The sequence below is a fragment of the Momordica charantia genome, assembly GCF_013281855.1.
Source record: "Momordica charantia cultivar OHB3-1 chromosome 5 unlocalized genomic scaffold, Mcharantia_2.0 BLBB01000005.1, whole genome shotgun sequence".
Lineage (NCBI taxonomy): Eukaryota > Viridiplantae > Streptophyta > Magnoliopsida > Cucurbitales > Cucurbitaceae > Momordica > Momordica charantia.
This window is the reverse complement of record NW_028275163.1, coordinates 3,696,115-3,721,886: the sequence shown is the minus strand read 5'-3', so window position 1 is coordinate 3,721,886 and position 25,772 is coordinate 3,696,115. Positions and strand designations below refer to the sequence as shown.

At 35.4% G+C, this 25,772-nt stretch overlaps 4 protein-coding genes across 5 annotated transcripts; 3 read left to right on the top strand and 1 right to left on the bottom strand.

Moving 5' to 3' along the window:
- The first annotated feature begins 780 nt into the window (after positions 1-780).
- On the top strand, positions 781-4,122 carry LOC111009500 (emp24/gp25L/p24 family/GOLD family protein). Its single transcript, XM_022282593.2, has 4 exons — positions 781-1,108; positions 1,884-2,070; positions 2,182-2,289; positions 3,864-4,122. Exons 1-4 carry the CDS (start codon positions 884-886, stop codon positions 3,995-3,997), a joined length of 654 nt encoding a protein of 217 aa, XP_022138285.1. The 5' UTR covers positions 781-883; the 3' UTR covers positions 3,998-4,122.
- A 3,058-nt stretch (positions 4,123-7,180) lies between these two features.
- Positions 7,181-9,132, top strand: LOC111009449 (aluminum induced protein with YGL and LRDR motifs). Its single transcript, XM_022282533.2, has 4 exons — positions 7,181-7,517; positions 8,026-8,266; positions 8,376-8,496; positions 8,711-9,132. Exons 1-4 carry the CDS (start codon positions 7,318-7,320, stop codon positions 8,899-8,901), a joined length of 753 nt encoding a protein of 250 aa, XP_022138225.1. The 5' UTR covers positions 7,181-7,317; the 3' UTR covers positions 8,902-9,132.
- Positions 9,133-9,332: 200 nt separating this feature from the next.
- Positions 9,333-13,331, bottom strand: DMC1 (DNA repair (Rad51) family protein). The gene is given in 15 exon segments (XM_022282511.2): positions 9,333-9,615; positions 9,824-10,000; positions 10,239-10,317; positions 10,427-10,495; positions 10,569-10,661; positions 10,751-10,817; positions 10,953-11,014; positions 11,462-11,507; positions 11,616-11,661; positions 11,751-11,808; positions 12,035-12,073; positions 12,188-12,259; positions 12,336-12,427; positions 12,880-12,965; positions 13,076-13,331. Coding segments are annotated over 15 exon segments (1,065 nt in total). The 5' UTR covers positions 13,093-13,331; the 3' UTR covers positions 9,333-9,553.
- Positions 13,332-16,677: 3,346 nt separating this feature from the next.
- On the top strand, positions 16,678-25,513 carry LOC111009184 (Leucine-rich repeat protein kinase family protein). Of its 2 annotated transcripts, XR_015790880.1 has the most exons (12): positions 16,678-17,485; positions 18,457-18,721; positions 18,932-19,097; positions 19,192-19,939; positions 20,057-20,483; positions 20,588-20,769; positions 21,012-21,162; positions 21,333-21,560; positions 21,646-21,993; positions 24,355-24,439; positions 24,558-24,659; positions 24,791-24,808. XR_015790880.1 is itself a non-coding variant. In XM_022282158.2 (11 exons), the coding sequence occupies exons 1-11, from the start codon at positions 16,974-16,976 to the stop codon at positions 25,151-25,153; spliced, it is 3,492 nt and encodes a 1,163-aa protein (XP_022137850.1). In that variant the 5' UTR covers positions 16,684-16,973; the 3' UTR covers positions 25,154-25,513. The 2 variants fall into 2 exon arrangements, 1 of the variants encoding a protein (XP_022137850.1); XM_022282158.2 differs by lacking the exon at positions 24,355-24,439 and having other exon boundaries at positions 16,684-17,485; positions 24,791-25,513.
- The last annotated feature ends 259 nt before the right edge of the window (positions 25,514-25,772 follow it).

The following is a 25,772-nucleotide window of genomic DNA, read 5'->3' as shown; positions in this document are numbered from 1 at the left end:
CCGTAACCAATCATCTAACTTATGTGAGTCCCGTACATGTTTATATTAACATGTTATTCATAATTAGCGGCAAAAGCAACCGTAGTAACTAAATAGTTATCTTTTAAAAGTTTAAGTATTAAAATAAATATTCTTAAATCTTTAAGGACCAAAATGAATAAATTTAAAAATTTAGAGATTAAACTATACCCATTTAACACTCAAACATAATAATTTGGCTAAATTACGTTGTACAATTAAACTTTGTCATTTGTTTAAAAATATTCATATTCATTCAAAAGTCTCAATACTACCATTTACCTTTTATAAACGATTCAAAAACATCATTTGAACAAACATCTACTGATATTTCGAATGGAAAGTTGACGTGCACTGAACGTGGAAGATCACCTCTATTAAGTTGAAAAGAGATAAATGTGGAAGAATTAAGAAGTATCGTTTTTTAAAAGGAAATTAGGATAAAATTGGGACAATAGAGAAGCAAATTCTCTTGATAATTGATAATGGAGGAATAAGACTTTTACGATAAAATTAAAACATTAATTACTATTTAAATTATACCAAGTCAAATTTTCGTTTAAAATACGAATGAATGTTTATTCTTGAAATACCGAAACTTTTGACGCGACAGAAATATATACATATATTTTTTTGGTAATTTAGCCTAATTTTAAACATGGGACCAAAAAACCGAAAAAGGATAAAAACACAAGGGGTTATTAAACGGACGTGCTCATTTTCCAATAGGTGATATTATGGAAAGATTAATTTTCCGAAAAAGAAAAAGGTCTATTTTCGAAAATTGATCGCCGCTAAGACCTGATTAACCATTCTCAGAATTTCGAACAAAAAGAGAGAGAGAAACGAAGAGGAACGGAGAGAAATGGAGAGGAGGCAGAGGCAGAGAGAGAGGAGATTCGGATACCTGTTGGCGGGTCTTCTTCTGGTGAGCCTAATCGCCGGAATCGATTCCATTTCAGTCACCGTGAACGAGATTGAATGCGTCTACGAGTACGTATTGTACGAAGGCGACACCGTTTCAGGAAATTTCGTGGTGGTCGATCATGACATTTTCTGGGGCGCCGATCACCCCGGCATCGACTTTACTGTAAGCGCTAATCTTCCCCTCCGCAATCTGTTTTTGAATTTTTGTTTCCGACCGATTAAGATTGGATCTTGATTTTGGGGTGGGGGGGATCGGTTTTTAATTTCTAATTTTTCTGGGAAATTTTCTTCTCCGTTATGAAATTGGTGTAGACAGAAAATGGTAAAAGGTTGTTCGTTGATCTGGAAATGTTTGCCCGTTTGTTAATTGAACCTATAGGGCTCGTATGAGATGGTATTTTAGATTGATAATTGTATTTCTATCTCTTCCGAGCTGCGAGATGAACCGTTATTAAACTGAATGATCAATGGGTCGACAATTATAATCCTCTCTTCGGACCCGTCGCCACCTGACATCCATTGACCGTTCTATTTGTCTCACCTTCCAATAATGTTTTGCAATTTTAGTTTTCTTTGTTTTGGAGAATTTATGGTTCAATTGGCCAGGCATTTTCTAATTGACGATCTCTTGCTTTTTTCCTACGAGTCATAAATCGCTTATTGCACCTCAATTTCTCCGGTTTAATCATGGAGGGACTCATCACAAAGGGTCCTAAAGTGGTGGTGGAAACAAGGTTTAGGAAAGTATATTAGATGCAATTCCATTTCTTCTTTTAATCCATATGAATCTAGATGTGTTTTTTCTTTGGTTATGGTTGGCTGGATATTTGGGTATCCTGTATCTCTTGTTGGAATTTTTTATCTAGTGTCTGATGGTTACGTGTTCATAATAAAATGTTCGTTCGGAGACAACCTAATCTGGGTTATTTTACGTGCAGGTTACATCCCCCGCAGGTAATGTGGTACACTCTTTGAAGGAGACATCTGGTGACAAGTTTGAGTTTAAGGCTCCTCGCAGTGGAATGTATAAATTTTGTTTTCACAATCCCTACTCGACTCCGGAGACCGTTTCTTTCCACATACATGTTGGTCATATTCCAAACGAACATGACCTTGCCAAGGATGGTAATTGACTAACTTATATAAATGTTACACTTAGTGTGTTTCCAGGTCTTGGTTGCTATGATAATTCAACACGTTTCTGATCTCTCACTTCGTTGTGGTTGTTTCTTGCAGAACACCTAGACCCAATAAATGTTAAAATTGCCGAGCTTAGAGAGGCATTGGAGTCGGTCACTGCCGAGCAGAAATATTTGAAAGCACGTGATACACGCCACCGTCACAGTATGTGGTTTATTCTTGTGCATGGTTTTTGTTTTCTTAAATTCGTTTATTTATGCCGTTTCATGGAATTCTTGCTAGCTAATGTGATATCAACTCTTTGGCTCAAGATGGAAATCTTTCTTCTAAGACAACTCAACATAAACTATCATGGATACAATCAGATCTCGATGTCTATGCATGGGAATTTTGACATATGATAGGTTAATAATGCATGTAGGATCTAATGTGCAAACCACTAACTGAATTTATTAATTTAACTTGGCTTCTACAATTGTCCACTAGCGTTATACGTCATGAAATTGTTTAAGAAAGTACACTTCTTTTTTTGTTTTTAGTCCAATATCCTAATGTAGAGGTATAGACAATACAGACTATCCATACTGGTCTTTTATCTGAACTGGTTAACCATGGTACGTAAAGAGTATATATATATATATATATATATATATTTTGGATAAAGAAACTATTTCATTGATATATGAAATATGAGAACAAAAGGCCCAAGAATAGGGCTACAAAAAGGCTCTCCAGTTAGATAAGAGGGAGGCATAACTGTAATGATGGAAAAGAGGGGAGCATTTACACCAAGAGATAACAAAAAAAACTATAGATTCGAAAATGAGGTGATGTGTGCGCTCCCTATATTGGAAAATTCGCTGATTTCTTTCTGTCCAAATTGTCCACAGTAAAGCTCGGACAAAGAATATATTTGACAATGATTTTGTTTTTCCTTTTGGTTTCAATTAATAATTTTCTTCTCCCCCCACTCCATCTTGCTTTTTGTTATGGAGTAGGGAGATAATATATTAGAAAGAGAACAGTGAAGCTAAGTATATCAGGAGAGATTGTAATTTCTTTTATCATTGTCTTTGGATTATAGATAAAGATATTGATGAAAAGTGATGTACTAAACGAGGAGAGATTGTGAAAGTAAGTATATCAGGAGAGATGGTCTATTCTCCAAAGAAAATGATAAAAGTAATCACGATCTCTCCTGATATACTTCATAACTCTTTTTACAGTTTCTCGCCAATCTACACACTTTGTACATAGGACCTTTTTCTCCTCTCTCCAATGTCAGTTACTCTTTCTGGACACATGTTAATTGGTTATATTTTTACTAAGCCTACAAATGTAAACTCTTTTGAGTCTAGCGGTGATTTAAAATTTTAATTGATCAAGAGAATATGAGATATCATTCTCCCTTTCATGTCAATAGCCCACATGTTAGGATTTATCATCAAATGAAAATATATTTAGTCCACACATGAGGGGAGAAATGAGAAAATGTTAAATTTATCCTAACCTGTTAACTAGTGATTCAACAGCACACGAGGAGTTCTTCAAGTCTGATTTACCTGTTATTCTGTTTTTTTTTTCTTTGCTATCTCTTTGTTACATCATTGTCGAGATCTTGAGTTCACTAGTGTATACAGGAAGTATTTTCCAAAAACTTATTCTGTTTTTTTTTTCTTTGCTATCTCTTTGTTACATCATTGTCGAGATCATGAGTTCACTCGTGTATACAGGAAGTATTTTCCAAAAACTTATTCATCGGTTTTCTTTTGATGCAGCAAATGAGAGTACAAGAAAGCGTGTAATTTTCTACACAGTGGGAGAGTATTTGTTGCTTGCTGTTGTAAGTGGCCTTCAGGTCATTTACATCCGTCGGCTCTTCAGCAAGTCGGTTGGATATAACCGGGTGTGAGCATCCTAGTCTCTTAACATTGTTGTCTGTTTGTTAGATTTCAGGAACCTTAGAAATGAATTATAGACAATCATATGTTGAAAAAGTTACATTGGTATATTATATAATCTTCACTTTTTTGACTATGCTACAGCTTTTAATTTTAATAAGTTGGGTTCTTTGTTAGCATCTTCTTGAAGTTGGGGAAGAGTTAGTTATTTACCCCATGCTTCTGGGGAAGGTATGTTTGTGACTATAGATAATCATCCATCCTCATTGCCCTTCTTTTGTTATGAGAAGTTGAGAGTCTATATACAGAAACTAGAGCGAGTACGCAACTCATCAAATTGAGTAAATCCGGCCATATGATAAGGTGTGATCGCAAAACCGAACCGTGCGATCATACCGTATTACGGTTGTGAGCAACAAACCGAAACCATCTCTACTTTTAGGTGTGTTGCTTATTTGGAATCTGGGTTGGGGGTTTGAAAATTTCCTGTCCTCTTAATTTACCCAGATCTTTTAATTTTTGTTTGATACAATATTCACACCTCAAATAGTCATAAATTCTTTTGGAAAATACTTCTCTCAGTCTGTTTATAGTATAAAAATATTGCATTTTTAAATTTGAAATTATGATCTGATTTTTAGTTTATATATTAACTATTTTTGCACTTCTGTGATTAGGTTTTTGCTATTTCTTTCATTTATTTAACAATCGGTCCAATTTTATATTTGTCAGAACTGTACAAGTGGTTCGAAGATGATGCATAATTGTATATTCAGAAACTAGGGGTACAATTGGGTTATTAACCAAAAAACCAGGTCAATGAAAAAATATTAAGTAGATAATTCTTTAATTAATCAAGTTGTTCAAAATCAAATATACCAAAATGTTTTTTATTTTAAAATTACAAAAAAACCAAGTTGATTGTCGGTTGGATTTTTTTCCCCCATAAGTAACGTACTTTCAAAAATGAAATAGATTTATTCAAGTAAATCAATTCTCAAGTTAAAAGACTATTTTAGTACTTTGTTTTGGTTCATTTTCGTTTTTCTATTTTTAAAATATTTATTTTGTTTTAATTCATGTACTTTTTAACTTTGATTTATTTTATTTTATGTACTTTCAAAATATTTGTTTTGGTTGGTGTATCTGTAAAAAGTTACATTTTAGTCCTATTTGAAAAATTCTAACATAAATTTTATATATAATCGAAACTCTTTCATATAAAGTTATGACTAGATTTCAAGGAATATATTGAGTATAGTGTGTTGAAATATGATATAAAAATGAGATTAAAAAAATAAAATAAGAGATGAAAGCAATTATTTTTTAAAAATTTAAGGATTGAAACAGAATCTTTCGAAATTACAAATTAAGATAGACCCATTCATTTAAAATGATTGTGTATTCCAAATTATGTTTTTAATTGATTATATAACTGTGTTGCTAAAAAAAAATTAGCAAATAATATCTTCATATAAAACATTTACTTTAAACTTTGACTTATTTCGAATTAAATTCCTTCATAATTTTTGTTTTTAAAACCACCCAACATGTAAAAATAGTGAAAATAAAAATAAATAAAAAAGAAACAAAAACGACCGTAGAATCCAATCCAAGCATGAGAAAAATAACTTAAAAATTCAAAATTTCGGACTGATTTAGAGACAGAAAACAAGGTTCTGGATAAGCTGAGGACGGTGCAACATAAAAAAAAACTATACCATCCACGTGTTGCTTGCTCATATTTCCAAATTGGTTGACTGAAAATTATTTTTTTTTAAAAAATAATACTAATAATTAAGAAAGGGTTCCCTCCCATCCCTTTCCCCAAAATTTCTCCACCTTCCAAGCAAAATCACATCCAAAAAAAAAAAAGTTAATTATTTATTATTTGATTAATCTGAATATTCTGATCGAACTGCTAACACGTCATCATGCCACGTTAGCTTATTGGGAATGGATAAGCTTCAGATTCCACCAATATTCAATGTACCAAACCATATATTTTATTTTTTAATTTTTAACACAAACTTCTGTTCTTTATTACCCTACATAATTCTTTATTACCACTCCAATCCGCAGCTTCAACGAAATTACTGGATAAATTTTACCGTGAATATATTTTTTCAGGTTAAATTACAAATTTGGACATTAAACTTTCCTTTAATTATATCTATTCAGTCCTTTTATAATTTATAATTTATAATTTATAATTTATTTGTATGGTTAAATCTATTTATTTAAATTATCGCTATTGTAAAATTAATTTTTAATTCAATGTGGTGAAGTTTCAAACCTCTAATCTTTTAATTGATGTTTATGTCTTAACCAAAGTTAAAGTTTGTCGGTTAAAAAAATTGGGTTAAGATTTAGAGACTAGGAAATAAAAACATGACAAATTGGAGGGGTTTTTAAAATTTGTTTAAATCATTCATGAAGGTTTAAAATATTTATCTTAATATTTAAATTATAAATAAATTATCATTCAGATTCTTTGACTTCTAAAATAATACTTTTGGTCCTTCCTATTATTCAACTATTTTGTTGAGTACAATAAGTAGAAATAGGAATTTATATCCATGATATTTTAGTTGAAGATAAATATTTTGATTAGTTGAATTATGTTCAGGTTAGCTATTATTCCACTATTTAATATCTACTTGATTGAATAATCGTTTCACTAATTTAATATTGTCTTTAATATATGTACAAATTAATACACCAATACATATTAACTTTTATATATATATATATATATATATTAAATAACTAATAGTAAAATAATTATATTTAAAAATTCAAAACATTTTTTTATACAAAGAAAAAAAATTAAAAAAATTTTGAAAGTTAGGTCATAACAAAAAGAAATATCTTGAAAGTTGAGGAACAAAGAAATTTAAACATTTATTTGTTTATTTATTCAATTATGATACCGATGCGTAAAGATTCCGAGCTAGAAAATTTTGGATGAAAAAAAAAAACTAAAAGCATCTTATATAGATATAAAGCGATGCTAAAAGTAGGAAAGAAATAGAATAAATGCTTTTGTCATTTTTTTCTTAAAAAATTAGTCTGATGTCTTCATAAATCTGTGGGTGGCCTGGTATGTAAATTATGAAAATTAGATAAAAGAAGAGGGGCAATAGTGGAAATTTGACTGACCTTATTATTTTTATTTATTTTGAAGTATCTCCTCCTCCAACCGCATGCGATCTTTCATCAGCTGCTATTTCTGCGTTCACAAAGGGAAGAAGCAAAATCAAGCGTGTGTCTGAGTTCTCTCATTTTCCGATCGACAATATATTGAAAATTTTAAAATAAAAAAAAAAAAATGCTCGCCGTGTTCGACAAATCGGTGGCGAAGACTCCCGAAGCTCTGCAGAGCCCGCACTCCGATTCCGTTTGGGCTCTCAAAGATGGGATTCTCGGTCGGCATTTCGGCTCTCTCTACCCTGCCTCCGTCATCGTCAACCTCGGCTCCGCCGGTCTCTTGGCCTACTCCGTTGAAAAGCAAAACCCTCTCCTCCCGAGGTACTCCGCTTTTGTTCTCTCTTATACTGCTATGTCTCTTTCGACTAAAATTTGCTGTGTTTGATTTGTTCTGGATCTGATCGACGATCGTGCTTACTTACTGTCTACTGATCGTCTCTTCTATCGGGTGTTTCGTTCTGATTGCTGAGAATCTGTTTAAATTCAACAGAATCATATTTTCTGTTTTGTGGAGATTAGGTTTTGATGGGAAATGCTTGTACTCTTTGAGGCCATTCTGCCATTTTTTTTTCTCGAGTTTTTCCATGTTGACTCGATCGGAACTGTGGACGATCAAATCTTTCGAGATCGACGATTTAGTACTCGTCTGATTCTAAATGATTGTACTCTTGTTTTATATGATCAACTTAAATTGTGAGATTTGTGTTGAATCATTGGTAAGAAAGCTGGGGATTTTACGGCTGCAATTTTTGGTAGCTCTATTTCATGAGCATTTGGTTATATTTGCCTGCTGTTGGTAAATTGACGAACTTTGCCTTTATGACCTTAGATTATTTGCGGTTGTGGACGACATTTTCTGCTTGTTCCAAGGGCACATTGAGAATGTTGCGCAGCTGAAGCAACAATATGGTTTGAACAAAGCTGCAAACGAGGTTATCATCGTTATAGAAGCCTATCGAACATTAAGAGATCGGGGTCCATACCCTGCTGATCAGGTTGTGAGAGACATTCAAGGGAAATTCGTGTTTGTTCTATACGACAGTTCCTCAAAAACCGCATTTTTCGCTTCTGTAAGTTGCCCTGATCCCTTAGGTTAACCATGACTGCTGCAGATTTCTGTTATTGTTGTTTATGTTAGCTTTTTTTTTCCATTATGGTGTCTTTTCTTTTTATCTGCAGGATGCCGATGGGAGCGTTCCTCTCCACTGGGGAAGTGATTCTGAAGGACATCTTGTTCTCTCAGATGATATAGAAACTATGAAGAAGGGTTGTGGAAAATCTTTTGCTCCTTTCCCCAAAGGTAAAACTTCTAATCGAATTGCTATGTCACGAATAAAAAGTTTTGCTCCCTTTCTAATTCGTTGTCTTCAAATTTGAGAATTGGTTCATTGATGTTATAGCTTGCATACCTTGTGGGATTGCCTGTTTCTGAAATAAGTAAAATACAACTAGTTCTAGATACTTGTTTCTTTGGTTTGTTCATTTATATTTCTGCACTACGTTTGGTGCTTTAGGTTGCTTCTTCACAACCTCGGGTGGGTTGAGGAGTTTTGAGCATCCACTTAATGAGCTGAAGCCAGTGCCAAGGGTGGACAGTTCAGGTCATGTTTGTGGAGCCAATTTCAAGGTGGATGAAGAGGCTCGAAAGGAAAGTTCTGGCATGCCTAGAGTTGGGAGTGCTGCAAATTGGTCTTCAAACTACTGAGTGCACAATTTGGCAAGGCTTTGATTACTTTGCCTTTGCCTTTCCTTCGGCTTCTTTCCATATTTTATTCCCTGACTGTGCCCTTGAAAATGGGTACTGAGGTTTATACTTTACTTTCCGTAATGGGCATGTTCATGCAGTTATAACTTACAAGTTATGAATCTTGCTGGCTCCACTGAATTACATTCTGGATACGTGGAATAATAGTTTGTTTCTAAATGCTTTTAGACATATTTTTATTTGCTTTTGGGGTTGCCTCTCTGTCATGACCTTTTCTAGAAATTGGCTCTATTTGTGTTCATAATGGTTGAAGGGCATTGATCGTAACAGAATTTTGCTCTAGTTTTGGGTTTATGCCAATAAAGTGGCTCCTTTCCAACGGCATATTTGGCGTTATCCTAGTACAGCTACAGCTGCGATTTAATATTCATTCTGTTTGTGATTAGGAGAATATGCTCTTTTCATTATATTTTCCAATGGGGTAGCTAAAAACGTTATGGGCTGCTAAAAGTTACAATGTACACTTGTACACATGGACGCCCTACATGTTTGTCACTTCACTACCACGTTAAAAATACGTATCTAGTAACTAGATGAAAAATTAAACACTTAAACCTGTGCTGCATCTGTTATTCTGCCATCGCAAGAGACATCAGTCCTTTGCATCTGCAATGCCCCCTGGTGTTATCTGAAATACGTGCTTCCGTCAAGAAAAATTTGTGTGATAATGGTAGCCTTCTTTTCTGTTTTCTCTACAATAATTGTTAGGTGCAATGTTGGTGTGGATCATGAGTGAGGTGAAATGTAGAATATCTGGTTACATCATAGTTTGATGATTTCGAAATCGTTGAGATCAGTGGGATTGATGTTTATACTAACCAGAAAATAATGAATGAAGGTGTAAAGTGTGATGTGAAATGAGGTAAGGATATAGCTTCAGACTCTGGCAAATTAGGGGCATCGAACACCTTACAGATGCGTTGTTCGCCTTTGCCTTTTCTGAACATCAATCTTACCGTAGCAGCATGAGCAAGAACGTGGCCTCCTGCTGGTTTTTTGGGGTCTGATACGAACACTCCTCCACCTGGGTCTGCAACCACTGTTGTGAACAATTCGATTGCGTTCAGTAGCTAGCATTTTGAATGATTAAACATCAGTTTAGTGTTCTCACAGCAAACGAGTTCGGTCAGAGTCTATTATGCTAATACGAGAAATAACAAGGTTAGAAAATTCAGGCGGTGAATTGAGTTAACATTTAATCTGGCCATGGTTTTTCTGAATGAGATAAACGATCAGATGAAACAGGGGAAGCCATTCCCATGAAGTTCAATGTCTACCTTGGTTAGTCATGTAAACTGCTACATTAAACTCCTCTGCAATTTTAGTTAATCGGGACAGCATCTGCGCCAGTTTTTGCTGCATGTGAAAACTAGCTTGTGTCATCAATGATGAAACTAAGCAAGAAATTATACTTAGCTAGGGAAATCAAATTCTGAAGATTGTCTAAAGTTCTATTTGATTCGACCTGGCGCTCTGCAAGTTCTCCTCTTCCGGTAAAATCCACTCGAAAAAGAGCAATGATAGAGTCAACAATCTGAAATTAGGAGATCGAATGTACGTCAGACACAATTTTGTACGTTTGAGTCACAGGTTTCCTGGTGACTCACCAGAAGTTTAAATGGTTCTTCAGACATTTTTGCGGCAAGGCCTAGCAGGAGGTTATGTTGATGTTCATAAGTGTAGGCGCGAGCATATATGATCTATTTCATTAGCAGCATGTTAATGAAAGATTTGTAACCGGTAGTTTTGGTCGGAAGTATAAGCTACAATACAAAATAGTGGCGCTCACATTGTCAAGTACAGCTCCCGGGTCCATGCCAAATCTTTCAGCTATAGGCACAATTCGATCAGGTCGGCTGCAAGTGCATGTAGTTAAGGAGAGGACATATTGAGAAGGGGAGCATCTCCGAAGATAATAATATCATTTCATTATACGTGACAGTAATTTTAAAAATGAAAAGTAAATTAACAAAAGCTTCAAAAAAGGATACAAAGTTCCTTCAGTGTCGATGTATGCAACCTTTCCATTCCCTCCCCGCATGTGGGTAGGAAGCTGCGAAGGCAAGCGCCAAGCACAATTACTCAGATGCCACCAGATTGAGGCAGTTTAAGAAACGCTCGGTAGCTATGAGGTTTATAAGAAAGACGAGCTAAACCTAAATTTTCTTTCAATGCATGTGTAACGAAATATAGCATTAGATAAGCCGTGTTCAATCCTAAGGATCAGATGTAAAGCCTAACAACAATTAAATACTTCCAGCTCTTCTGAAATGCAATCTCAATTTTAATACCATAAACATCTATGAGCGCTTAAATTTCGCTGGAAAATAATAAGAGTAAGCTTTATAGTAGGTGCAGGAGAGTGAAAGGTACAAGTTAGATTTTGACGATGTAAAAACGATTTCTATTAATAACTATAATGTCTTCGACCTGAGAACCGAAAAAAAGATCAAGACTAAGTTACACCCCAGTAAACGACCAAATGAAACTTTAGATGAACCTGCGTAGAGACGCACAGAGTATGCGCAAGTTGCGTTTTCCCGGACCTAGGCATTCGTTTAACGAAGTCAGAGGAGAACCATGGAAATTAATTACGGAAGGACTTCGATTTTCAATAAACAAAATGGAAGTAACTGTAACATATACATCCTCACCTAAATTCTCCAAAAGCTTCCGTAATCGCTAGAGTTTCAATACCACCTTTTGGTAGGAATTAGAAACAGAAATTTCCTTTAGTGCTTATAATTCGTGCGACAGTGAAAAAAATAATGTCGTAAAGCAGGACTTGCCTCCTAAGAGTTCATCGAGAGCCTGGCTTCCAGTCGTAATGCGAACCACAGACTTTCTCTACAAACAAAAATCACGGTAAGTCTGCATTTCACGACAGGCAGTAGGTTGCTAAAATATATATTGAACTCATACGAGCTACTTATAGCAAGCGGAAAAAACTAAAAAAAAAACGAAAACAGAAAAAAGGAGACGATGCAAACTACACTTTCTGGTGAGCTATGGATCTATGTGGTTCGAAATAAGCACTCCATTTTGTTACTAATAAAAAACAGAAGCAACTTACCTTGAGCAGAGCATCGCTTCCAGTGATATAACCAAAATTCTGAAAAGCGACAGAGAAGTAATAATTGTAAATTGACGAAAAGCATAAACGTCTGGCATTATGGCATCGTGTAAGAAATTCAACGCATCGTGGATAATAGAAGTGGTGACTGACCACTAGCTTTTCGGCAGCTTCACAGATCTTGTCAACCTTTGCCTCAGATAAACCTTTTATCCCGGTCAAGTGCTAACATACAAAATCCTTGTCACTATAACCATATCAGATTCAGGATATATAGAATTTGACGTGAAAATTGTTCTACCTTCTTCGTATGCATCATCAAACCGTTGCACGTGTAGATCCCTGCGTCCTGAAGCTTCTTCACGTCTCCAGCATTGATTCCATGAGAAGTCACTGCACAGAACAATGCCACAGTTTCGGAGATAGTGAAACGATATGATCGTCAGTGAAGTGGCTAAAACTAGTGCTACTTCCTCGGTGAATTTAGCAAAACTCTCATAGAATTGCATGTCTTAAGAAAATAGATAACGATAATATATAAAACATAGCTAAATCGGATGCCATTGCTATCGTGAATCAATTACAAAATAAAGCTGCCGAGCTATCTCGAGAATGAACGAATCATTAGAAAAGTAAGGTAGGTGATCTCATTTCTCTTCTGGAAAAGAAAATTGATCAACATTGGAGTTCTGCGTATCAAACTCCACGGACAACTATCGAATCACTTAAACACACCACGTCATGAAATCAAGTTCTGTTTGAGTTCGCGAAACAAGCGTCGTCGAGGAAATTCTTTGAATAGCAAAACGATAACTTAGTTATTAGTTAAAAGCTCTGAAACATACGTTTATCAATCGCTTCGAACAAGTCGTCTTCATCCTCGATATCTTCGCGCTCAACGAGCTGTAGTTGTTGGCTTTGTTCTTCCGCTCTGAAGCAACATCAGTGATGGATAATGAGAGAGAATTTGACGAAATGATTCCAAAGTAATTTGGCAGGATTTCAAAAAAGATAACGAGAATGATATCATCTCAAACTCACTTAAGCGTTGCGAGCATTGTTGTTGGTTGAATTGAAGGTGCCTAAGTCAGAGTAGAACCGTTTCCTGCTGAAGGACGAAACGGAGGAAGGTGGCGCGAAATTCAGAAAAAGAAATGAAATGAAATTGGCAGCGAACGACCGAATTTATAAGGCGGGAATCGGGCGAAACGGAGGTCGTATTCAGCCGCATAAACGGCGGTGAAATTGTGCGTTTTGATTTAACACGACCCGACCTCCATTTGCAAAAGCGTGTTTACTTGGATGGGTATTTAGGAGATCTCCCACCACCTGAGAGCACGCTCCCGAATTTATTTGGGCGCTCCTGATTTTACTGTCTGGGTGGATAAAATTGACTTTCCACTGCTAGACTAATAAGTAATAATCAATCGGACAGAACACATTCAACATTTTTCAGTACATACCTTATAATTTGCATATAACTTCTTCTACAGAATTTAAATAAATTTATTTGGGCACTCCTGAGAGACGAATCGAAGAATAACTTAGTTTACCTTAATCGTTGCGTTGAGGATTGAGACTCGATAGAGTGAGATCATAGCTATAATAGATATTTTTTACTACATATGTGCGGTGGAAATTCGATCACGACTTCTTAATTGGAGATATATGTCTTAACCAGTTGAATTAGGGTGAAGTTGACACAACTAAAATAGAAGTAATAACAGATAAAAATAAGGAAAATAATAGGATACAGTGAATTCACATGGAAAACTCCTAGATGAATCAGAAAAAAAAAGGGCAACTTGAAATATGGCAAAAAAAAGTTAGGAAAATAAGCAAAATAGCAACAAGTTTGGGTTTTTCAAATATAGCATTTTTTTGGCAAAAAAACGGAGGCCCACGTTATAAATTACAAATATACCCTGCAGGCCCGAACCAACAATAAATTACTCCTGATTGACTTGTGATATACTAAGACAGATATACTCCTGATATATATGTGATATATGTTTGATATACATATGGTATGAAATTGATTTACTTCTGATATAACTATGATATCTACTACTATAGGTGACATATAATTGATTGACTTCTGATATACTATTGATTTACTTATGATATAACTATGATTGACAGATATACTCCTGATATAACTATGATTGACAAATATATTTCTGATATAACTATGATTGACAGATATACTCCTGATATATATGTGATATATGTTTCATATATATTTGATATGAAATTGATTTACTTCTGATATAACTATGATATATACTATTATAGGTGATATAGAACTGATTGACTTTTGATATACTATTGATTAATTGATTTACTTTTGATATAACCTATGATTGACATATATACTCCTCATATATATGTGATATATGTTTGATATACATATGTTATGAAATTGATTTACTTCTGATATCATGAGTGATATAGAACTGATTGACTTCTTATATACTATTGATTTACTTCTGATATAACTATGATTAACATATATACTCTTGATATATATGTGATATATGTTTGATATACATATGATATCAAATTGATTTACTTCTTATATAAATATGATATCTACCAATTATTTTGAACATATTACCTCTAATATATGTTTTATGATATACTAATATATGAAATAATTTTTTTTCAAATAAAAGCAATGGTACAAACATGAAAAATGAAATAAAAAAACATCGTCGAAAATGTTGATGTCATTCGTCTCAAAAGACAACATAAACCAACACCAAAAGTGTTGCCTATGGAAAAACGGAAAACTTCAAAGATAGTATCTCCGAAAACACGACAATCACCTAGAACGAAGATTGATGTCTCAAGCTTTTACCTAAAGATTATACAAGAATGAAACTTACGCTTTTCTAGATTATTGGAACTTATGCTTCTTTTTTATAGAATTTTAAAAATGACATTGTTAGTCTACTTTTGGTTTATGCTACTGGTTCGTTTTAATGTTTAAACCTTTAAGTTTTTGGTTGAAAGACTTTGCTGCTGATTTGATGTTGATGTTGATACCCAAGAATGATATTTAAACATTTTAAGAATGACATTGTTGCTGCTTTCATGTTGATATTTAAAACTTTAAATAAAACTTAATTGACTATCGATATATGTACAATGTATACTTGATATATCACTGATATATTATTGATATACAGAAAAACCCTAAGTTTCTATTTACCTCTAATTTCTAATTGATTTCTCATTCACAGTAATTTCGAAAATCACCATTGACGTTCACATTAACGTTCATTTCAAGTTTTCTTTATCACTTTCAGTAAGTATACAAATTTTTTTCTCATTTTCCATGCATGCCAATACCTACTAATTTCTTATTGATAAAAAAAAATACAAGACAAAGGATTAAAGCAGGTAAAATAGTGATTTACTATTATACAATTGATATAGAACTGATTGACTTTTGATATACTATTGATTTACTTCTGATATATTAATGTTGTCAGATATACTCCTGATATATATGTGATATATGTTTGATATATAATAACGAAGCGATAACTGAAAAGGGTAATTTGGGAATACTGAAAATTTTAAAATCAGGATTTTCAAAAAAATGCTATATCTGAAAATATAAAAAAGACATGCCTATTTTGTTAAATATAGAAAACTTATATACTACCCATTACAAATCCCCGAAAAAAAAAACCCTAAACAATAATAAAATAATTCCACTAAATAAAAATAAGAGTTACAAATTTTCTCCATTATTGATAACAAAATCTCTCCCCAGAAAATGTCATCCATTTTTATATAACTAAGCTTCACACTTTTAACTCACCATAAAAAAAAATTATGGTCACAAATATGCTACATCTTATCCTTTGACAAAGTGTATCATTCAGTAGCTATAATTTTGCTACATTTTAGCCTTAAACAATACAGTGACAAAATTTTTTAGCCATAAGTTTTCTAATGATACTTGTTGAACAAGTTATCAAAATATTATTTAACATAAATTTAGTTATTTTGTTTTTATTTTAATGATACCTTAACTAGTTATTATTTTTTAAATAAAAGTATTTGTGATGTGGTCAAAAGTAAATTTAAAATTTATAAAAATACTTTATACCAATTATAGATTGACTGATATGGTCCTACATCCTACTCTCCACCATATTGATGGGTCAATCGAAATCCAAAGTGACAATATTTATAAAATTGAGATTCAAAAAAATAAATAAAATATAAAAGTAGATAAATAAAATAGAGACACTAACATAAATAACATAAAATTTCAAATATCGCCAAATCTATAAAATTTTACCAGCACAATGAAAAAAAAATATTTTAAAACATAGCTTAACGTTTAAAATTTTACAAAAAAAATCATAAGATCAAAGTCAAACTCAGGTAAAATACACTAATTTAAAGTTATATTGAAACCAAAAAGTAAATTATGATATTATTGAAAAATATATATTTAAAAATAAAAAAACAAAAACCCTTAATTGAAAATGGACATTCGAAAAAATCTAAAATTTTAAAATAAAACGATCGTGTTGGAGAGAAGGAGTGCTCAAAACCAAAACGTATACCACAACAGTCCAACTTAATCAATTATTCAATTCTCGCTCCTCGATCCCGTCCCGTTATAACGTTTTCTTTTTCCACTGTCTCACTGGATTCTAGGGTTTCTCTTCTTAACTTATTGACCAGGAGCGGACCTCTTCCGGGCCATCTCCTCCCGCTCCTTCTTTCATTTCTTTGAATTATCCCTCTCTTTAACTCAATTTTTGCTCTTCTCACCTCTAATTCCCATGCTGTACGCTTCAAATTCTTTTGCCTTGCGCAGAAATCTTTTTTCCAGATTCTTTGATACCTGCCCTAAAGCCCTCAATACTTCAAATTCTCAGCAATTCTCTCCTGTCGGCTAATCTCACCCTCAATGCAGCTTCTTAACTCTGAAGAAACGGTCGCCGACTCCTCGGAAAGCAGCCTTGTGGAGGCAAGAAATTTGAAATCGTCTAAGCTGGCTTCGTTTGACGATGATATTAGTAACGATGATGATGATTCGGTTCTTGATGTCTCCGGGAGATACTTGGACTCCCCTTTCTTGGAAGGCTCCAACAGCTCAGTGAAGGGTCTCTACATATTCCGGAATGCGTTCAATTTGATTCCCAAATCAGTTGGCGACTTCAGAGAATTGAGGATGCTGAAGTTCTTCGGGAATGAGATTAACTTGTTTCCACCAGAGTTGAAGAACTTCGTGGGGTTGGAATGCTTGCAGGTGAAATTATCATCACCGGCTTTTGGTGGTCTGTCATTACACAAATTGAAGGGTCTGAAGGAGCTCGAGCTATCTAAGATGCCTCCTAAACCTTCCTCGTTTCCAATTCTCAGTGAGATTGTTGGCCTTAAGTGCTTGACGAAGCTCTCTGTTTGTCACTTTTCTATTAGGTGAGTGAGCCTCATTTATATCCTTGGTTGTCGAATAGGAGAATAACTAACTAATCTTTTATATTCAACTCAACAAGAAAATGATGAAACGAGTTAGATTGTTGGATTTTTATCTGTTTTTAACATTACGTGTTATTGTCAGTTGGATGTTTTAGAAATAGATGAACTGAACAAATGTTAAAGTGTTATTTCTCTTTTGAACAACCCAATGATTTTATTTTCTAATTTTGATAAATGGGGATGGGTTATTTTTTATACATGGAGAGTAAAGATAGTATCTTATGACTTGATTTTACATTCTTAACCATCTCCCTTATGTAAAAATAGGATCTGCTCCCTAGATTCTCAAGTCATAGTGCAAGACTATATGGTTCCTAAAACAGTGCCAAATCTGTGTGATAGACCCATCTCTTTATCTGGAATCATTCCACTCATTTCAAATAACAGAACCCATAAAATGTTAGTAGCAAGTATGAACAACAGCAAGACTTCAGCCTCATGGTCTCTCTTTAGTTTCTTTTAAAATATTACTTGTGGGCTCTTCCATTAGGTGATGTTGGAATCCAAAACTAGAATCTCTTCTCAATTGTTGCTGTAGGCAATCATTTTAAATGATAAATTATGTAATTTTGTAGCTTGTGTTCTAGTGCACATACATGTATATCACTTTGGGAAGTGTCAATTTTTCTATAGTTAATGTCTTAGAAGTGTTAATATGAACCAGTTTTTTTTGGTTTAACTGAAATTTCTGCTAGACATGCAACTCTGGCACCAACGTTGGACGCAAAATTACTTATTGTGATGTAATGCTGCATAAAATCACTTATGTAGACCGGTGGTATGGTATGATGTTTTGTGATGTGAACTTGGAGCTTTAGTGCGAGGCCGTAACCATTACTCATCCTAGAATTCTAAGTTTCTTACTTTTTATTTTTAACAAGGTATCTATGTTGTCTTACCTTTTCCTTCAGATTTCTACCTCCTGAAATTGGCTGCCTGGATAGTTTGGAATATCTAGATCTCTCATTTAATAAGATGAAGAGGCTTCCAGCAGAAATAGGCTATTTGAGTGCCTTGATATCATTGAGAGTTGCCAATAACAAATTGGTGGAACTACCTCCAGCTCTGTCCTCTCTGCAAAAGTTGGAGAACTTGGACCTATCAAGTAATAGGTTAACATCATTGGGGTCTCTTGAACTTGTATCTATGCATAGCCTTAAAAGCTTAAATTTACAGGTATTTGTCTATTGATTCTGTTTTATGTATATTTACGTAGTTTCTTTGGGAAGTCGGTAATAGTAATCTTTCTGACCAATCCAATGTTTTTCAGAGTGAGTTCCTGTTCACTAAATTTTACCATGCACTTTCCTATGTCGAATAGGAACTATCATAATGTTTTTCTTCTTCTTAAATTTAGTTTTTGCTATGCTTTTCTCTGTGGTGTAGTACAATAAGTTTCTAAGAAGCTGTCAGATACCCTCCTGGATATGCTGCAATTTTGAAGGAAATTGTGAAGATGATAGAGCTAATGAAGACTGGATTAGTTCTACAGTTGAAATGGATGTTTATGAAGCCACCACTCAAGACAGTGATGGTAAATTCTCCCATAAAGGTGTGTGCTGTCGAAATTTTATGCCAAATGGTTGAATGTGGAGTTGTCATTTTGGTTCTATGATTTTCATTGTTCCAAAACTTTATCTTTGCAGGTACTCGTAATCTTTCGTCGAACCTATTAATGGGATCTTCAACAAATAGTAGATCTTTTGCATCTCGAAGATCAGGTAAGCGATGGCGGAGAAGGCATTATTTACAACAGAAAGCTCGCCAAGAGCGTTTGAACAGCAGCAGGAAGTGGAGAGGAGTAGATCATCATACTGAAGTGAAGATCCATGAAAACCACGAACTGGGGAGGCTAGATTCTTCTCCTACTTCTGAAACTAGAGTTGAAAGTTCATCAGTTATTGAGGAGTTATACGATAGTAAAGAAATATGTTCTGGAGAAGCTGAAAGGGAAAATCTTATCAAGAGCTGCGAGAACGAAAATTTTGATCCCAAAAAGGAATATTCTGAGGATTGCTCAAGTATCTGTGATGCTGCTTCAGAAATAATGACAAGTGGCAAAAATGAATGTTGTGAGCCTAGCGAGTCTTTGTCCTCAGCAGGAAATGGAGCACATGAGCAGGAAGGGTCATCTCCCCAATTATCAAAGGATATGGCTAAGTTGAAAAGATATTCTGAGAGGGAACTTGACAATCCTAAACCTTGCAAGTCAAGAAAGCCAGCTGAAGATAGCTCAAGTTTATCTTGCAAGTACAATAGTATTTCATTTTGCAGCATTGAGGATCATCTACCTGATGGATTTTATGATGCAGGGCGTGATCGTCCCTTCATGCCATTAAGGAATTATGAGCAAAATTTCCATCTTGATTCACGTGAAGTCATTCTTCTCAACAGGTAGATCAGTTAAGAAATTATATTGGTTATTTTGATTATTTACTGAGTAACATGAGTTCCAATGATTTTCATACTGGGGGCTTGAAAATAATACTGATTATTTGTATGTGCCTCCAGGGAACACGATGAAGTATTAGACTCTATAGCAATATCTGCTAAGTCATTGATGCTCCGTCTAAAGCAGATTAACCACATAACCCACGATAGACATCAAGTTCTTGATGATGTGCATATTGCACAATTACTTGCTTTATTTGTATCTGATCATTTTGGAGGCAGTGATAGAAGTGCGATGGTTGAGAAAACACGGAAAGCTGTCTCTGGCTCAAAGTACCAGAAGCCTTTTGTCTGCACCTGCTCAACTGGAGATCGGGATAATGTTGCTGTTTCCACCAAATTAATGGTGGATAATTATGAGGATATTCTATTTACTGATATCTGTGAGAGGTCTCTTCGTGCTATTAAAGCCAGTCGAAATTCCATCGTAGTTCCTTTAGGAGCTCTGCAGTTTGGTGTGTGCAGACATAGAGCGGTGCTTCTTAAGGTGAGTATGTTATTGCAATAACCTTTCAATATTCGTTGTTGTTGGGTCTTTCTATTATAATTGATTTTATCTACTCGGACTTAACAAAGCTTTCATTACTTCAGTATTTGTGCGATCGCATGGAGCCTCCACTGCCTTGCGAGCTTGTGAGAGGCTACCTGGATTTCATGCCTCATGCCTGGAATGTGATCTTAGTGAAAAGAGGTAATTCTTTGGTTCGAATGGTTGTTGATGCATGTCGTCCCAATGATATACGAGACGAAGCAGACCCCGAGTATTTTTGCAGGTAGGTTTCTCTTGTCAGTTCTAATGGCGTTGAATTTTGTCCAATTAAAGATGCCTGTTTGATGATTGATTCTGAACATCCAGTGTCCTTGTGCGTTTGCTTCTTCTTTTTTTTAATGAGAATGTAGATTCATGTGTTATTTTTGGCACTGTTCTGTATGGTACTTGTTTTTATCTTTATTACACATCTTTGACTCAGTACCATAATCTGGAATTTTTTTCACCTTTTGTCTGTTGTGATAGGTACATCCCTCTCAGTCGTGCTGAACTTCCTATTTCTTTTGGAAGTCCGGGGTTTACTTTTCCTTCTCTTTCCGATTGTGATGAGATTGAGAAGTCACCTTCTAGTTCTGTTATGAAGTGCAAAGTCGGATCAGTTGAGGCTGCAGCAAAGGTAATGTTGTAGGCCAGTGAAAAGTCTTGTTTATCTTTAAATTATGTGGTACTGATTTGAGCTATTATTTTAATTAATTTTTTGCTATGCTGTGTGTTGTATCGTTGTTTGTAATTTTTACTTAGAAACCTTTAGTAAAGGGTACACACCTATCATGTTGAATATTGCAGTCACGGACGCTTGAAGTTTGTGAATCTTCATTTGATGAGATAAGGAACTTTGAGTACAGTTGCTTAGGTGAAGTTAGAATTCTGGGTGCTTTGAAACACTCCTGCATAGTACAGATGTACGGACATCAGATATCCTCTGAATGGGTTCCTTCTGAGAATGGAAAACCAAACCATCGGTTACTTCGTTCTGCAATTTTTTTAGAGCATGTAAAGGGAGGATCTTTGAAGGTAAACAGTCTTCTAGCTTGTTGTGTTACCATGTTTATATCGGTGATAGTTTTTCTCATAGCACATTTTATTTTGTATGTTATAGAGCTACATGGACAAGTTGTACAAAGCTGGGAAAAAGCACATTCCAATGGATCTGGCATTGCATGTAGCTCGAGATGTTGCAAGTGCTTTGGTAGAGCTGCATTCAAAACACATCATTCATCGTGACATCAAAAGTGAAAATATTTTGATAGATTTTGACGAAAAATTTGATGGAGTTCCCATTGTTAAGCTTTGTGATTTTGATAGAGCAGTCCCCCTTCGCGCTTTATTGCACACTTGTTGCATTGCTCATACTGGAATACCTCCTCCTGATGTTTGTGTTGGAACACCTCGATGGATGGCTCCAGAAGTTCTACGATCGATGCATGCACCAAATGTTTATGGACTGGTATGTAGATTGGCTTTTGGTTTTTTCTCGTGGATTTTTCACTATTTCAGATCAAGGTTTCTTTCTTATACTAGTGCATCATTCTTAGTTTGGTGCTCTACCATACAATATATTCTAGCTTTTAGCTGAATCGAAATACCTTAGAGTAACGAAGAATTATTTGAGAAACTCAGTGACAGGAAATTATCTCTGGAAAATATTTATTTCTAGTTTAGAATGGGATTGGAGATGTCATAAAGTAGGCGGATGAGAGAGGTCTCTGTAGATGGGGAAATCAGGAGGACAAAAATGAAAAGTGCAGAGCCATATGCTATGAATTTCTGGGCCCAGGGACCTGCCAGATTAATGGCACAACAGACCATGGGTTCAGCTAAAGTACATTGTGAAAATTAAGTCCAATTTCAGAAGAATGACAACTAAAACCATTTTTTGTCCCTCAAATCATGACACAATATTTCCCCTAAAAATTGGGAAGCATCTCTGTAGGGTGGTTTAACAGCGGTGAGGCCTGAGGTGGCAACATGATTTGAGGACCTCCGGTAAAGGGTATCTGAGACTTTTGGGTTAATGTTGTTCTGTTAGCAAATTGGGTTCTACCTTGTTGGAGGCTGGAAGTTGGAACTGCAGAAGGAACTCATAATTCCAGCAAAGGGGTGTGGGAGGAGTAGAGGTATATGAGGTTTTGGGTTTAGGCTGCATGACCTTGAAGAAGAATGAGGCAAATAAAATACGGCAATACACTTTTTGATGAGCCGTAAAGGAGACTGATTTTAGGATGGGTTCAGACAATAGTTAAGGCCCAAGTAATCCCACCCTTAGTTTTCTGCCAGGTTTGCAACAGAGGTTCTTGTTCTTCTTGGTGTGTGTGTGTGTTTTGGGGGGGCGGGGGGTGGTAGGCAGTAGTGGTTACGGTTCTATATTATTACAGACTTGGGTAAAAATGGGTTTTGGGTGTTGGGCACATCAAATGGGGTTGGAAAGGCAAGCTCTAGTGCATTCAAATTTTGTTTGTGGAGAAAAATGTACACAAGCAGCCACAAATTTTTATGGCCTATGGGTGGGCCTATTTGTAGAAAGTCTAGCTACTTTCCAGAGCTCAGTTTTTGGGTGTCGCCAGCAAAATCTGGGCCCTATTAACAGACTACAGAGATAGTGGACTGATAAGGGGCATGGTGGGGAAAATCGAGACTTTCAATGGATTTGCTTCATTTACATTTTAGCTTCGTCAATTAAGTCACTCCTTGATGATATAATGTGTTTCTTATGGGTGGAGTATTGTTAGGGATGCACTATCAGGATAAATATTAGGATATTAAGGGCATACTAATCATTAGATAATGGGCTATCAAGTGAAAGTGCAGTTTCTCATAAAAAAAAAAAATCGTTAGATAATGGGCTTGCTAGAGTAGTTATAAATAAAGTGTATTGGTTGGATGGAGGGAGGGTGGGGGAGCTTCTCCATCAGTTCAAAATGCTCAATTTCTTCCCAGTATCTTCAGTATATCAGATCTTACATGACTGTGAAGCCATCTTGGATGGTCTTAACTTCCAACTGTCAAGAGCCTAGCACCTAATGAACAGGCAGTGGATTAGGATGTAGTGATGTCCAATTCCAAGCAGGATTTTGTGTTCATCTTTTCCATCTTTTTTTTTTTTGGGGGGGGGGGGGGGATAACTTTGTGTTGATCAAGTGAAACCTTATAGGAAAATTCACTGGCAGCTAACAGAAATGGGAAGTTGTCTACCTGTCACTGTGAGTGGGACAGGTAGCCTACTGGTTGCAAATTCCGCGTACAAATGTCCAACTGCAATATGTCACAGCTACACCTAGCTAAATGGGCCGGATCTAAGGCCATCCCCTCAGCCATGTGTCGAATAACTTCTGAGTTAGAATATAAACTATAGCCTTGGAGACACCCACATAACAACACCAACTTTACAAGGTGTTTTATTTTATTTTTTAGGTTTGTCAACTATGAAATGAATATTGAGGAAGATGGAAGATAGTCAAGTATGGAGAGGAGTGAATGCAGATTTTTGTCGCATGCCATTTCATGCTGCCTAGGAAAAAAATCAATAATGTGATCAGCGGAGAGGACGTAGCCCTTAATTAAGTAATATGGGGCTAGGGAGTCAAAGGGCTCTGTTGTCCTTTGCCTGTAAAACCATCAGCTAGGAATGAATGGGAGTTTGTTAGGCGTCAGTACTAGAATGAAACGGAGCATGGGAGTGAGTCAAGCAAATATTTAGCTATGGACTTGGGAGATATACTAGTTTTGGAGTGATTCAAGCTTCTCGAATGTTTGGAGATTTTATTATTGCCCCCCATTAACTCTTATCTTTCATTCTCGTGTTCTGTAGAAATTATCTTTATTGTCATTTTGATCGTGGTTTTGAATTAGCATTCTGCTTCCGTCCTGTTATTTCCAGTTCACTTTGCGAATTGGTATGAAAGTCTATCTTCTTATCTTATTTTTCTGACCTCATTTAGATTGAGCTGTGCATTATCTTGTCAAGTTACAATGTCCATAACTCGACAATTTTATTCTTCCCCTTGGTTGCAGGAAGTAGATATTTGGTCGTTTGGGTGTCTGTTATTGGAACTCTTGACCTTGCAAGTTCCTTACTTGGGGCTTACAGAGTTGCAGATCTACGATCAGCTTCAGGTTTTTTCTACTCTTTTAAGTCAGCAAAAGAAATCGACACAGCACGCTTGAATTCTCACTTTTTTAATTGTCATTTAGATGAAAATTTGAAGGATGTTCTGTGATCAATAATTTTGTTCTTATCTCAACAGAAGGGCAAGCGACCGGAGTTGACAGATGAGCAAGAGGAGTCATTGGGGTCAATAAAGGAAAGTTCAATGTCTCAATCCGTTCGAGAATCAGATAGTTCAGAGAAAGACCAAGAAACTGCAGCATTCTTGATTGACGATGAGCAAGAGGAGACATTGGGGTCGATAAAGGAAAGTTCAATGCCTCAATCTGTTCAAGGATCAGATAGTTCAGAGAAAGACCAAGAAACTGCAGCATTCTTGATCGACTTGTTTTGCCAGTGTACTCAGGAGAAACCGAGCGACCGACCAACAGCTGAAGAACTCCACAAAATTCTGCTTGAGCACGCAGCCAAAGTTAAATCTTTACAAAAGCTAGCTTCATGAAATCAACACCCTCATCCACCCCATAACCATATCAGAATTTTTGAAGCCGCCCTACTGGATGCTTGTAGGGCCTTTGTCCCAAGAATGAGTTAGTCTCACAGGTTGATTTAGGATACAGTGGCCAAGTAGTCAGGTAAGATAGAATAATTTAATCGTAATGTAATTGAAATCCACAAAGTTTTTAGGCAGATTTACCCCATTCACAGGACAATGCCCGATTAGACAGGAGAATCAATTGTGATGCGATGCAGTTGTGTTGAGAGAAAATTGAGGCCGTTCTAGAGAAATTGGGATCCTCATTTGATGCTGTACCTCATCATTTGCTTCAATATAGTTTTATATTATCAATTATTTTACCCACACGCTTTCTTTGAATTGACATTTTACCTTTATGGTCACGCGTATGTCTTCCCTCTTCCCCTCTTTTTGCACGTGTTTATTCATTCAAATCCACAGTCCCCCTCCCAATAAAATACTGCAAACCATGGGCTTGAGTTTGGTATTAAGTTTGGTTATTGATCTTAAAGATTTGATTCAATAATATTATAGGTTTAAATATTATTTTGTCAAACAAATGTATGAAAGTTTCTCTTAATAGGCTTTCGCACCACGATCAAGA

Coding starts and splice junctions, on each gene's coding strand:
- LOC111009500 (XM_022282593.2), top strand. CDS start 884: ATGGAGAGGAGGCAGAGGCAGAGAGAGAGGAGATTCGGATACCTGTTG. Junction 1,109..1,883: donor ACCCCGGCATCGACTTTACT/GTAAGCGCTAAT, acceptor TTTTACGTGCAG/GTTACATCCCCCGCAGGTAA. Junction 2,290..3,863: donor TGATACACGCCACCGTCACA/GTATGTGGTTTA, acceptor CTTTTGATGCAG/CAAATGAGAGTACAAGAAAG.
- LOC111009184 (XM_022282158.2), top strand. CDS start 16,974: ATGCAGCTTCTTAACTCTGAAGAAACGGTCGCCGACTCCTCGGAAAGC. Junction 20,770..21,011: donor GACCCCGAGTATTTTTGCAG/GTAGGTTTCTCT, acceptor CTGTTGTGATAG/GTACATCCCTCTCAGTCGTG. Junction 24,660..24,790: donor AGATCTACGATCAGCTTCAG/GTTTTTTCTACT, acceptor TTATCTCAACAG/AAGGGCAAGCGACCGGAGTT.
- LOC111009449 (XM_022282533.2), top strand. CDS start 7,318: ATGCTCGCCGTGTTCGACAAATCGGTGGCGAAGACTCCCGAAGCTCTG. Junction 8,267..8,375: donor AAACCGCATTTTTCGCTTCT/GTAAGTTGCCCT, acceptor TTTTATCTGCAG/GATGCCGATGGGAGCGTTCC. Junction 8,497..8,710: donor TTTTGCTCCTTTCCCCAAAG/GTAAAACTTCTA, acceptor TTGGTGCTTTAG/GTTGCTTCTTCACAACCTCG.